General features: G+C 63.1%; 1 protein-coding gene across 1 annotated transcript; it reads right to left on the bottom strand.

Annotated features, from left to right (window-relative positions):
- Nucleotides 1-9,651: 9,651 nt before the first annotated feature.
- TRNP1 (TMF1 regulated nuclear protein 1) lies at nt 9,652-12,753 on the bottom strand. Its single transcript, XM_030290383.4, has 2 exons — nt 10,560-12,753; nt 9,652-10,386 (listed from the first exon to the last, which is right to left on the bottom strand). The coding sequence occupies exon 1, from the start codon at nt 12,617-12,619 to the stop codon at nt 12,122-12,124; it is 498 nt and encodes a 165-aa protein (XP_030146243.4). The 5' UTR covers nt 12,620-12,753; the 3' UTR covers nt 9,652-10,386; nt 10,560-12,121.
- Between the last annotated feature and the right edge of the window lie 1,155 nt (nt 12,754-13,908).

Genomic DNA, 13,908 nt, shown 5'->3' with positions numbered 1-13,908 from the left:
ACTAGCCCCTAACTGCTGCTCGGGGCGGGGGTCCCCGCTGCTCCCCCGTGCCTGGACCTCTCCAAAGGCCCCACCAGCCCCGAGTGGGGCTGGGCACCCAAAAGCTCCGGGGTGACCACGGGGCAGGGAGAGCTGCGGGATCAGAGGTGCTGGGATGGCTTTTCCCTCTCTGCTCTCAGCGAGGAGCTGCCTGAGTTTGTTCCCAGCTGCTGCGGGTGAAGCTTCATCTTCTGCTCCCGGTTTTCTCCTCGGTGGAGCCGCCAGCAGGAGCCTGCGGTCACTGCTGAGCCTGTCCCTGTCCCTGCCCCTGTCCCCGTCCCTGTCCCTGTCCCTGTCCCTGCCTCGGCTCCCCCACGGCCCTGAGGAGGAGGAGGAGGAGGAGGAGGAGGAGGAGGAGGAGGCTGCACAGCCAGGGCTGGGGGAGCACCCTGCTCTGCCCCTGGCCGTGCCTCTGGGGCTCACTGCAGCTTGGGGGGAATTTGCTGGAATAAAGGGCTGCCAGGAGGTGCCACATGGCAGAGCCTAAATGCCAGCACAAGGGTGTGGGCCCTGGGAAGGGACACGGAGCCCAGCAGAGCTCAGCACACCCTCGGGTCCACAGGGTGCCCCCTGCTCCTCATCCTCCTGGAGATTGCATCACCCGGTGGGAATTTCCTTCTCACCTTGCCAGAGGGGCCGGGGATGCAGCTGCCGCCAGCCTGGTGTCACAGCCGGGCAGGACAGGGCCACCCCTGCAGCAGGACAGCCCCGAGAGGGGTGTGGGGAACCGGACAGGGCTGCTCCGGGAGTCCCCACGCCGTGTGTCACACCCAGGGAAGATTTTGAATTGTCCCCTGGGGAGGAGGCGCTGGGTGATGCCCACCTGCCCCAGCCCGAATCCCTGGAGCTGTGTGAGGTCAGTGTGTGGTCAGTGTGTGGTCAGTGTGTGGTCAGTGTGTGGTCAGCGTGAGGTCAGTGTGTGGTCAGCGTGTGCCTGTCCCCTGCACAGCTCTCGATGTGTCCCCAGCGTGATAAGGACAGCTGAGATAAGGACACAGGTGTCCTGTGCTGTGCTCCAGCTCCCTGGCCCCAGCACAGGGGTCTGACCCGGCCTTTCCCTGTTTCCAGCTGTGCCCACAGCTGTCCCCTGGGTCCCCACTGCTGCAGCCCCTGTGGCCATCCTGTGCTGGCCCTTCCTGGTGCCCGGGCTCGGTCCTGGCTCGTGCCATCCCTGCTTCGTGTGCCCAGTGCCGTGCCCCTGCTGCACGGTGGGGTGGGCTGAGCCCAGAAATTCCCCTTCCCACCCCTCTGAGCCCAGCCCAGCAGTGCAGCCCCAAGCCAGCCCAAAAGCCAAAGCAGGAGCGGGATATTTGCTCTCAGAGGCACTGCTGGAATTTCTCCCAGTGGAATTTCTCCACGGCTTGGACAGCCCCGGCTGGAGCAGTAATAAATCCTCCTTGCTGTGCCCTGTTCTTCAGGTATTTCAGCATTACATCAACCTTTGCTTTCTCCCAGGCTGGCTCTGTGTGCAGCCCTTTGGGGCCATTTATCTTCCTGGCTTTGGGGTTATCAGAGCCCAGCAGGGGACAGAGCCACGAGAAAATGGCTTTGGGTTAAAATGCAGTTACAAGCTGGGGAAACTGGTGGGTTCCTCGAGGCCACGAGCTGCCCTGAGTGTGAATATTGTGCTCTGCTTCACCTGGGATGGGCTTTACTCGGGCTGGCCCCAGCCAACCCTGCACTTGTGCAAGGCCAAGTGAAGCTTTTAAACTGACCTTGGGGGAATTTTGCTGCCTGCTTTGAAAAGCCAGGGTAGTAGGAGGAAAATAACGCGGCTTTTCCCCCCCAGATGGATCCCTGTGTGTCCCAGGCTGGGCTGTTTTCACAGAATCATGGGATGGTTTGGGCTGGAAGGGACCTTGAAGACCTTTTTGTTCCACCCCCCACCATGGGTAACCTGTGCCAGGGCCTCACCACCCTCACAGGGAGGAATTTCTTCTAAAATCCCATCTAAAGCTACTCACTTTAAAGCCATTCCCCTTTCTGCCACTTGTCCTTGTCTTCTTTTGCTGCAAAGCTCTCAGCAGCTTTTCTTGAGTGGAAATACAGCTTCATCTTGGCTGAAATTCTGGCAGAAAGTGGGGATTTGGGTTAAAATCCTGGGCTGAAAGCAGAGCAGGTGGTGGGAGCTCAGAGGGCTGAGATTCTGGGAGCTCACAGTGCAGCTGAGGTTTGAATTTAGGATGTTTCCAGGCTGGTGAGCAGATCTGGGGCTCAGCCTTCAGCCTTTGAGTCCCGGTCATAGGAAGGATTTATCAGCTTTCAGGAAGAGGGGAGTGGGGAGGACACATCCCTTTGGATGTGATTCCTTTGGAGAGCTCTGGAGGATGAGCAGAGCTCTGGAGGATGAGCAGAGCTCTTTGGGGCTCACCATGGCACGGAAGGAAACACCAGGACCTGATCCAAAACCCTCCCTGGGAACTTTTCCATCTGCTGCACCGGGCTGTAGATCAAACCTCGGGTGACCTGCGGGGCTGACACAGGGAGAATGGACTTTTGGGGTTTGTTTAATGTCCCTGGGGCTGGGAAAGGACGTTCCCAGCCTTGCTCCCGTCCTGTCCTGCCTTTGTTCCCGGGCCGGGCAGCGTAGCGCGGAGCCCCGGCAGGGGCTGTGCTGCCCCGGCCTCTCCCCTTTCCCTCCGGCGGCTCGGGGCTGCCGGATCCCGGTGCTCACGGAGGGAACGAGGGCTGGGGATGCAGTGCCAGCATCCCCCCGGGAGCAGAGATCTCCCCAGAAAAGGATGGAGCAGGACCCGCCCCGGCTCTCAAAGGCCCCGCGGTGGGCAGGGGATGCTGGCCGGGAGGGGAGCGGGGAGCGCTGGGCTGGGGAATAACGCAGGAGGAGGGTTTGGGAAGCTGTGTGTGGGATTTGGCCACAGCTTCTCCTCCCGGCAGCTGCTTCCCGGGGTTATCAGAGCTCTCCGCTGGCAGCGATAGCACAAGGACACTCCTGGGGACACGGGGACCTCGGGGACGGGCTCCTGGCTTTGCCCAACACAAGGAAAGAGCTGAAAACAGGCCGGGAAAACAAACCAAGGGCTCCGTGTGGGAGCCCCGATGGCATCAGCAAAACTTTCCACGGCAATCGGTGGCGCTCGGGGACAAAGCTCCACCTCCGGGACCCGTGTCCCCCATCCTCTGGCTGCTGCTCGGTCAGGAGGGGGCGAAGCTTTGCTGAGGGACGGGATGCTGCTGCTCCCCACGGGAGTGGGTTTTTGCGTGGGGCAGCTGCCAGGCCCGGTCCCCGCGCGTCCCCCGGTGCGGGTTTTCCTCGGCAGCCCCGGCAGGAATGTGTCCCGCTGCCGAGCGAAAGCGGGGGCAGGAATTGCTGGAATAGCGACGGGCTGAGTAACAGCGCTAACTTTATTCTCCGAACAAAGGGCAGTGCGGGGGCCGGGCCGGGGGGTGCGGGCACTGCCGGGGTCCCTGCCCCCAATTCCCGTCCCGGAGACCCCCGGCCCCGCCACAGCCCCTCCGCTGCTCCCGCCGGCCAAAAGCGCATTTCCAGCAGCAAAGAGAGGCTGTGGGATAGACGGACAGGCGGGGATTTCCCTCCCAGGCTTTCAAGCAGCTTCTCAGGGCTTCTCCCTCTGCAGGTGCATCCCAGCCTGTCTCCTGGGATTCTGGGGGGCTGCGAGCCTGGTGTGGATATCAAAGAGCCCCGAGCACACCGTGCCTGCCCCACGGCCGGGGTGCCCACCTCCCCTCTGCCCGTCCCGGAGGGGGATCCCCTCGTCAGAGCCCACCGAGCCCACGGCTGTGGCAGCGCCTGCTGCTCTGAGCAAGGTGCAGGCGGGCAGAGAATGAACATCCCCCAAATCCAGCCCCGGGCCGGCTGCTCCCTGCAATGCAGAGCTTTGGTCAGGGCAGGATCCGTCCCTGGAGCAGCCTTGGTGCCAGGGCCGGCCTTGGCTGCAGGGCTCGGGGCAAGGCAGCGCTCTCCAAAACAAATATTTGTCCAGTGCAACAACACGTGGGAAAGAGCAGGAGGATTTGCTTCCCCGGCTCCAGGGGGAGGTTCCCAGGGAGCGGGACTCGGCCGTGGGGCTCAGCTGCACCCTGACCTGTCACTGAGCTGAGCTGCTTGGGTTTGGAGCCTCCTTATGCTCCGTGGGTTTGCACAAAATGGGGTTTAATTTGCAACCCAGAAGGGAAGTGTCTCTTGGAGGGACTCAGAAAATCCCTCTGGACATGAGGAGGGGGTGTTGAGGGAGAGCTGGGACTGCACCGTGCCTGGCTCTGCCCTGCCCTCTGTGCTAAAGCATCTCAAAGAGCCCAAATCTCCCCCGAGCCCCTCCTGGCTGTGAAGCTGAGCAGGGCTGTGCACTGGCAGCCCCGAGGTGTCAGAGCACCCAACAGCTCCTCCTGCTCCTGCCTCGGCACAGGGACACGAGCCTGGAGCACCGAGGCCAGAGCTCACTGGGGATTGAGGCACACAAACCAGGGGGATGGCCTGGCTGCTCCCTCAGTGCCTCTGGGAGCTCTTCCTCCTCCTCCTCCTCCTCCTCTCCCAGACCTCAGCTGCAAGGTGGACGTGTGGCCCTGCCCGTGATCCCGCCGGTGTCAGTCCCTGTGAGCTTTATTGCTGCCAAAACCTGGGGGTGCCCTGCAGCTCCAGGGAGCCCCCGGACCCCGGGACACGGCTGGAATCGTGTCTCACGGCTGTCCCCAGGGCTGCTGGCGTGTCCCAGCACGTTGTTCCCCCCGTGCCCTGCTGGGCCGAGCCAGGGCTTCCCCAGGGCTTCTCCATAACGGGAGCTGCTCCCGGCCTCTTCCCCCTGCTCCTCTCCATAAGAGGCGAGGCGGGGAGAGCCGAGAGGAGCCTGTGCTGGCCCTGCTCCCTGGATTCCTTTCCTGCCTGTCACCGACCGATTTAGTGCCCGGCGTCAGCCCTGCCGGGCCGCTGGCACAGCCCGGGGCTGGCACGGCCCGGGGACATCGCTGGGAGCCGGGGTGGCACTCCCGGGGTCCCGGGGGGTGCTGGCACTGTGCTGTGCAAGCCCCGGGGCTGCTCCCACCCAGCCAGACCCGGTCCTGGTGTCCGTCAGCCCGGGGAGGATGAGCAGCCCACGGTGGAACTGGGACGGTGGAAACCTGGAGCTGTGTCTCTGGAAGGGAAGCCCAAACCCCAAATCCGTCCATTTTGAGGATTATGCTGCTGCAGTTTTTAGGAAATCCTCTCCTGCAGCCGAGCACACAGGGCCCAGGGATCTGTGGATCCTCCCGAGGGAAGGGCTGTGAGCAATAACTGGTGCTTTTGGCATTTAGTCTCATTAAACCTCCTAATGAACCGTGATCAGGTTACAGGGCTCCCTCATCTCAGCGTGCCGGGGATTGGCAGGGGCAGGGAATGAAGCAGGCAGGGGAGGGGGCGTCCCTGCTGCAGGTTCATATATTCTTCATATATTCCATTTTATATACTCACTATAAATTACAGTGTCAAGGCTGCAGGGGGAATCTGTCCCACTCCCCCAGCGTGAGATGGGACAGTCAGCGAGGTAAAAGCACTCAGCAGCACCTTGCCCTTTGCTGTACACGTCACGGAGCTATTTTGGGGACCATTCCTCACTGCTCTGCCCTTCCCAGGACTCGCCAATCCGCGGATTTGGCTGCTGCGGGGGTAGGGAAGCCCTGGTGCCGAAGGGAAGGGGCAGGTGAAGGTCCCAGGGTGCTCGGGATCCACTCTGTGTCCCCTCTGCTGGGACACAGGCCCTGGAGGAGGCGCCGGGTCCCTCCCGAGCTGGGAACGTGGAGCAGCTGTGGGCCCGGGGAAGGAGCAGCTGTGGGCCCGGGGAAGGAGCAGCTGTGGGCCCGGGGAAGGAGCAGCTGTGGGCCCGGGGAAGGAGCAGCTGTGGGCCCGGGGAAGGAGCAGCTGTGGGCCCGGGGAAGGAGCAGCTGTGGGCCCAGGGAAGGAGCAGCTGTGGGCCCAGGGAAGGAGCAGCTGTGGGCCCAGGGAAGGAGCAGCTGTGGGCCCGGGGAAGGAGCAGCTGTGGCACAGCAGAGGTGTGGGATCACACTGGGGCAGCCAGGGCTGAGAACAGAGATGCTGCTCCGTGGTGGGAAACTCAGTGCTGATCCAGGCTGGAGGTGACAGGCAGGGATAGCTGAACCCTGGAAAATCATGGTTTGGACAGTCCTGGCTGTGCCCAGCTCCAGCCCGGCCTTCCTGCAGGGAGAAAGGCCTTAAGAACCCACAGGTGGTGGCATTAATTACCCCATTTAATTAATTAGCACTTTTCCCATAAAGCATTCCTTGGCAAAGGGGCTCAAACACCTGGACAAATCCGTTCTGAACATCCCAATGCTTGGAGAAGGGGTGTGAGGAGGGGGGTGAGGCTGATGAGACATTTTCTGCTGTTTATCCCCCAAAAGCAGCGGGTCTGGGGGGAACCCCACGGTGCAGCTGTGCCAGGCTGGGCACCACAGCCCAGCCTCATCCCAGCTCTGCCAGGCCACGGAATTAGGCACATTAACTTGCGGGGCAAAACAACCCGATTGCTGAGGTTTAACGGGATCAGTGACTTAAGGAGCTTTAGAGGGGAAGAGAGAAGTGGACCAAGAGGAGCTTAACACACTAAGGTGAGCACAGGGCATCCAGGTGCCATGGGAATGGCTCCTGAGGCCTGGAAGCTTCCCAGAGGCACAGCAAGACCCCTGGAGCACCAGGGCAGGGGGTGATAAGTTGTGGGGACAAGGTGCCCACATTCAGGCCCTGGGCAGCATCCCCCACCTGGCAGGCCCAGGGGGCAGAACTGGAAATAAAGGATTTATGGGCATTTCTCAGCACACCTGACCAGCGATGAAGCACAAGGCTGCTGCTCCCAGGGCTGAGGGAGTGGGAAGATGGAAACACCGCGGCTCAAAAGGAGCCAGAAATGTGGGTTCCCAGCTCCAGGTGACAGTCCCAGCCCCTGCAGACCCCTCTGGACGCGACTGCCCGGGTCAAGGAGCAGGACTGGAAATCCCTGTGTGGGACTTCAGCCCTGCACGAGGCTGGAGGGGAGCCCGGACTGGGGGCTGGGAGGGATCAGAGGCTGGGGGGCAATTCCCACCCTCCGGCACCGGCTGGGGGGTAATTCCCATCCTCCAGCACCGGCTGGGGGGTAATTCCCACCCTCCGGCACCGGCTGGGGGGCAATTCCCACCCTCCGGCACCGGCTGGGGGGTAATTCCCATCCTCCAGCACCGGCTGGGGGGCAATTCCCACCCTCCGGCACCGGCTGGGGGGCAATTCCCACCCTCCAGCACTGGCCGGGGGGCAATTCCCACCCTCCGGCACTGGCTGGGGGGCAATTCCCACCCTCCGGCACCGGCTGGGGCTGTCATCGCCCCTTGGAGGAGGAAGGGCTGGAGCGGCTCCGGCGGCTCCGGCGGCTCCGGTGGCTCCGGCGGCTCCCGCAGCGCCCTCTCGTGACCGCAACGGGGCGGCCTCGGTCCTGCCGCTGTCCCCTGGGCCCTTTCCGATGTCACTGTCCCCTGTCCTCTGTCCCCTGTCTTCTGTGCCCTCTCCCCTGTGCCCTGTCCCGTGCCCCAAGTCCCTGTCCACTGTGCCCTGTCCCCTCTCCCCTGTCCCCTGTCCCTGTCCACTGTGCCCTGTCCTCTGTCCCCTGTCCCCTCTCCCCTGTCCCCATGCCTCTGTCACTGTCCCTGTCCGACCCTCTCCATCACCCTTGCTCTGTCCCTTTTCTCCCTTCATCACTTTGCACCACCCCTGTCCCCTCCTCATCACTCTGGCACCATCTCCATCCCTCTTCTGTCCCCTCCCCACTGTCCACTGCTCCACTCCATCTCCCTCACCTGGTCTCTGTCCCTTCTGATCCCTGTCCCGCTGTCCCTGTCCCCTCTCCAGCACCTTCCCACATCCTCTGCCAGGCTCTGGAGTCATTTCAGCCCCGGGCAGTCTGTCCCTGCCCGTGCCCTGTGTCCCCTCACACCGACTCCCTCATCAGCCCAGCCTGCAGGAATTACCAGCGCAAAGGGGAGAAGCCAGGCTTAGGTATTAACACGTTCATTTTATTTTTCCCAGAAATCTGTAACAGAGTAATCCCATAAACCCACCAAGTGTGGGTGCCGTTTATGTAACGGTGCTGGCAGGGACGCTCGGGGTTACGTAAACCCCGCTGCTCCCCGGCCCGGGGCTGGCCCGGGGCCACCAGGGATGTGGCTCTGTCCCTGTGCTGGAGCTGCTCTGTGTTTGCTGTCCCCAGACGGGCCCAGGACCCCCGGCAATGTCAGCTGGAGATTCCCTGCAGGAATCTGCTCCCACGGAGCTCCGGGCCAGCTCCTGTTTCCCTTCATTCCTGTTCCTGAGACTGCTCATCCAGCGCCGGCCTGGGGAGCTGCTCCAGCCCCAAACCCTGAGCACAGCCGCCCTCCCCGTCCCTGCTGCAGCTCAGCTGCCCTTGCTGCCCCTCCTGCCGGGCACAGGGACACCCCCGTCCCCCGATGGACGTGCCCCTGCCTTGCCCATCCTCTGAGCGCCTGGGCCTGGCGCTCCCTGGGCACCTGGGGCACACAGGTGTCCTCCTGTCAGCCCTTTGCAGGCTGCTGAGGAGCCTTGGGCTCTCCTGGCCTGTCCACCGACCCTCCTGTGCTCCCCGACTGCATCAGCCTCCCCTGCCCTGGAGGAAAATGGGAATAAGTGTGAGAATTGTAATGGATGTCATGTTCCAGCCGAGGATACTCCAGGAATGCAAAGTGGGATGAGACTCTATCCTTGCTGAGACTGAAGGGTGGGGAGCAGCCATCACACAGAGGGATTTTTAATGATTTTGGCCTTTCTGGTTTAATGGAGTTGATTTATTATACATTTAAGGTCTTTCCCTGCATTTCCTCTAAGTCGGTTCCACTCTAATCAGGTCAAAAGCTGATTTGCAAATAATCACCATAGAAAGGGGAAAAAAATCAAGGGATTTAAGGCCAAGCTGTGCATTCTATACTATTAATTGAAAGCCAGGAGAGATAATGTGTCTCTTCTCCTGGCTGAGACTCCTAAGCTGCTCTTAGCAGCAAACTCCGCTCTCGGCTCTGGGAATCACCTTCCGGCTGGGATTACACACGGGAAAATCTCCCCTGGCAGCGGGGAGGGAAAGGGCAGGAGCTGGGGAGCACTGAGAGGTGCCAGAGCATTCAGAGCTCTGTGAATGAGAGCTGTTTGAAACGGGGCTTAACGGGGAAAAGGCAGAGCTCTCGGGTGTGGGGCTGCAAAGGCAGGATGGGAGCTGGAATATTTCCCTGCCACCTATTTTCTGCAGATAGTTATGTGCAAGCTGCGCCTTGTTTGTCACCCAAGTTTGCCTTGTTTGTGACCTGATGTGAGTTTTTCAGTTTTTCAGGACAGACCATGTCTGTAGGCATACATACATACATTACATACATACATACATACATACATACATACATATATATATATATATATATATATCATCCTGCTGCAGGAATTCTGAACGCAGTCTTCCACATCTCCCCACACACTCAGAGGAGGGAAGAGGTTGATAATCAGAGAAATCCACTCTGGTATTAATTACATGCCATTACCAGGGCTTATTTGCTAATCCCCATTCTAATCACCCTCCCGGTCATATTTCAACCAGCACTTCAGGACACTGCACGTCATGAATAAAATATATATCAAAGTTTATTCCAGAGCACGGGCAGCACGGTGCGGGCAGCGCAGCCAGGGTTACACAACAGACCTGCTGTCACACCAGCGGAGGCGCGGCACATTCGGACGTCAGTGAAATCCCCCCCACCCCAGCCCAAACCCGAGGTTTGGCTTTTTAACATTTAAGTAAATAAATAAATAGCGAGGGGTCAGTGAAATCCCCCCCACCCCCAGCCCAAACCCGGGGTTCTGGGTTTTTAATTTAAATAAATAAATAGCAGGGGGTCAGTGAAATCCTCCCCTCACCCCAGCCCAAACCCGGTTTGTTTGTTTGTTTGTTTGTTTTTGAAATTTAAATAAATAAATAGCAGAGGGACTTAGGTTTTCCGGGGGGTTCATGCAGCTTCTGGGGAGCAGCACTGCGGAAGCCTGGCACGGCGGAGCGGGAGCTGCTGGCTCGGGCGAGGGACGGTCACCCCGGGCACGGAGGAGGAGGAGGAGCAGCACCGCGGGCCCTGCCAGCCGAACCTCTGCAATTCCCGGCGGGACCGGCGGATTCCATCCGAGCGCCCGGCCTGAGGCCGGCTCAGGGCTGCGGGACAGAGACGGGGACAGCGGCACCGGGCCCTGCACGGCTTTCAGTCCGGAGGGGCTCCTTCATCCCGGAGGGGCTCCTTCATCCCGGAGAGACAGCATTCATCCCGGAGGGACAGCATTCATCCCGATCCTTCATCCCGGAGGGGCTCCTTCAGTCCGTAGGGGATCCTTCAGTCCGGAGAGAGATCCTTCATCCTGGAGGGGATCCTTAATTCCAGAGGGGATTCTTCATCCCGGAGGGGATCCTTCAGTCCGGAGGGGTTCCTTCATCCCGGAGAGAGATTTTCATCCCGGAGCGGATCCTTCATCCCGGAGGGACATCCTTCATCCCGGAGGGACATCCTTCATCCCAAGCCCATCTCCGCCTCCTCCCGCCTTCCTGCCAGCCCGCAGCGACCGGCCCTGCCAGGGTGACATTGGGTGTCCCCAAGGACGCCGGCTGGAAGCACCGGGAGCCTTCGATGTCCCGCTCGGTTTGGTCAGTCCGGAGCAGTCCCGAGCTCCGCTCGCCGGGAGTCACCGGTGCCAGCGGATGCCGAGCCCGGTCCCTTCCCGCTCCGTCCCCGCGCGGAGCCGCCGGAGCCCGAGCCGCTGCTGCCCGCGGTGCCCCGAGCCCGCTCCGATCTCCGCCGAGGCTCGCAGGGAGCACGTCAGGGCTGCCCCGTGGGGGTCACAGCCCCAGCAGCGTCCCAAGGGCGGGGGTCCCCTCCTGGGGCCGTGCGGCTCAGGCGGGGAAGGGGCCCTGCCCCGGAACCTGCTGCCTTCAGGGCGGAGGCCACCCCAGACCGGGCTGGGGGTGCTGGCAGCAGATTCCTCCATGAACAACCCCAAACCTGGCAAAATCCTCCAGGGATCCCAGTCTCTGAAGGGTCTCCCAGAACCTGCTGGGTCCCCCAGCCTCGTTGTGTCCCCCCAGTCTGTCATTCACGGCACACCCCGGACCCTGACCCTGCAGGGTCCTTCGAGCACCACAACCCTCAGGGGTGCTCTCCCCACCAAATCCCTCAGGGCACCCCAAGGTCCCCAGACCCTGCTGGGTCCCCTGGGCTGCCCTAATACCACAAGGTCCCTTATGGAACCCCAAATACCCCAAAGTCTCCCCGCATCAGACCCCTCGGGCCACTGCTGGGGTCCCCAGACCCTGCTGGGTACCCCCACCCCATAGAGTCCCCAGGACCCTGCAGGATCTCCCTGGCATCCTCAAGGATGCTTAAACCCTTCCAGCCCAAAGGGTCCCATCTCTGGGACCCCCAAATCCATTGGGTGCCAGCCCATTGGATTCCCCAGACCCTGGTGCATCTCTCCAGCCCTGGAAGGGTCCCCTGGACCCTTCACAGAATTCAACTGTAACCCTCAAACCCACCAGTTCCAAACCCACCAGACTCCTCTAAAGGACCCCAGACCCCATGGGGTTACCCCACACCAGGTGGTCCCCCAGATCCTGCAGGGTCCCCGAGGCCCCTCACACTCACCAAGGTGCCCCCGACCCCAGGACTCCCAAACCCACCGTGTCCCATCCCATCAGACTCCCCAGGACTCCCTGAACGACCCCAGGCCCTACGGGACCCCCCCGCCCCAGCACTGGGTCCCACAGCTCCCTCAGTGAGCCCAATGAGGTGTCCCTCCACTTTCAGAGCCCCCAAACCCCCTGGGCTCCCCCCTCAAGTACCCCAGACCCCTCCAGCTCCCCAAACCTCCCGTGCCCCCACCATTCACCCTTCTCAAAACCCTCTGAAGGACCGGGTCCCTCCCACCATGGGCTCCCCCAGATCCTGCAGGGTCCCCCAGACCCACCAAGACTTTCAGAACCCCCCAGCTCCCCACCCACCGACCCCCCTCAGGTACCCCAGAGCCCCGCAGCCCCCCGAAGCCCCGCAGTCCCTAGGCGGTGGCGCGGCCAGCGGCGGGCAGGCGGCGCACGGGGGTACCGGCGGCGGCCCCGCGGCTCCGTGCGGGGGCCCAGGGCACGCAGCTGCGGAGGGCGCGGGCGGCCGCCAGCAGCGCACCGGGCCGGGGCCGCGGGCGGCGGCGCAGCCCCTTCTGCAGCCGCTGGCTCTGGGCCGCCAGGGCGAGCTGCGCCTGGGCCACACCGGCCCCGAGGCGGCCCAGGGTCTCGGCACGGGCGGCCAGGCGCAGCTCGGCGTGCAGCAGAGCGCAGTGCACCTGCCGCACCCGCCCCTCCAGCTCCGCCGCCGCCCGCCGCCGCCGCTCCGCCGCCACCAGCCGCCGCCGCGCCGCCGCCAGCTCCACCGCGCCCGGCCCGCCGCCGCTCTTGTCGCCGCCGCCGCCGCCGCCGCCGCTGCCACCGGACGGGCGCTGCGCCTCGCCGCCGCCGGGGCTCGGAGGTGCCGGTGCCGCCGCCGCCGCTGCTGCAGCCATGGGAGCGGAGCGGCGGCGGAGGGATGCGGCGGGGATATAAAGCCCGGGGGCGGTGCCGGCGGCGGCGGTTCGGCCCCGACGGGGGCGGCTCCGGTACGGGCTCCGCACCGGCACGGGGGAAGGGGGTGGGGGACACGCGAGCCCGGACCGGGATGGCACGGAGCGGGGCTCGGTATGGGCCGGCGCTGCTCCGGCCCCGGGCTGGGCGCGGCAGGTACCGGACCGCCGTGGGCTCGATCCTACACCGGGCTCGGTACGGCACCGGTGCCGGCACTGATGGGACCCTGGGCTCGGTACGGCACCGGTGCCGGCACTGATGGGACCCCGGGCTCGGTACGGTACAGCCCTGGCCCGGTATGGCACCGTCAGGGGCCTGGGCTCGGTACCGGTCCCGGGCACCGGGCGCGGTGCAGCTCGGTACGGCACCGGCCCGGCGGCGTTAGTGGTGCTGGAAAACTCCTCGGAGGGGTCGGTGGGAAATGGGAGCTGGGGACGGCTGGGATCACTGGGAACGCTGAGGAGCTCACCGAGGGGTCACCGGGCAGGGCTGGACTGGAGGGGCTGCGCCGGGGCGTCCCGGGCACAGGGGTGTCCCCCTTGTGCGGCTGTCACAGCAGCGTCCCCGCCAAGGTCACTGTCCTTTTCACGGTGTTCATAAAGCTGGGGGTGGGCTGGCGGGGCAGGGGGCTGCAGCTGCCACCCAGAGCCTGGTTTTTGGGGTTCCTCCTGTCGCAATGTCATCCTCAGCGGCTGCATCTTCGTGCAGCTGCGTGGGTCTCACATGGGAGCAGTGGAGATGACAGAAACCAGGTGTCAAGGTTTCATCCCACCCCCAGACTGGAATAAAAGCCTAAGCCAAAAACAAAACACAGCCTAAATCTGTTTCAGTGGATGTCGCCCACGGGGCTGGTGACATTTTTGCTTTCCTTACCTTAGGAGGAAAAAAAATACCCCATCTCTTGTGCTTTGCATCACATTCCTGCTCCTGCCAGGCTGCCACACGTCTGCCAGGCACCGGAGCAGCGTCAGCGGCGGCTGCGTCACCGCTCCGGCCCCCGCTGCCCGTTCGTCCCTTCCCCGGCCGGCAGCGCCTCCCGCTGCCCGGGGCCCGGGACCGGAGCGCGGCTCCGAGCTCCCCGCGGCTGCCCCGGCTGCCCCCCGGCCGCTGGGGAAGCTGGAGGCCGGGCTGAGCGCTCTTCGTCTGTCTGACACAAGTGCTGCTGGAAATGCGGTGTGGAAGTTGAGGGGTGCTGCTCCACCGTGGGGTTAAAGCTCTTTTCGTGCTTCCT

Source organism: Taeniopygia guttata, chromosome 23, assembly GCF_048771995.1.
Source record: "Taeniopygia guttata chromosome 23, bTaeGut7.mat, whole genome shotgun sequence".
Classification (NCBI taxonomy): Eukaryota; Metazoa; Chordata; class Aves; order Passeriformes; family Estrildidae; genus Taeniopygia; species Taeniopygia guttata.
Note: the sequence above shows the minus strand (reverse complement) of the source record. Positions and strands in the feature narration are given on the sequence as shown.

Excerpts from the sequence above, each read along its gene's own strand:
- TRNP1 (XM_030290383.4), bottom strand. The coding sequence starts at position 12,619 with ATGGCTGCAGCAGCGGCGGCGGCGGCACCGGCACCTCCGAGCCCCGGC.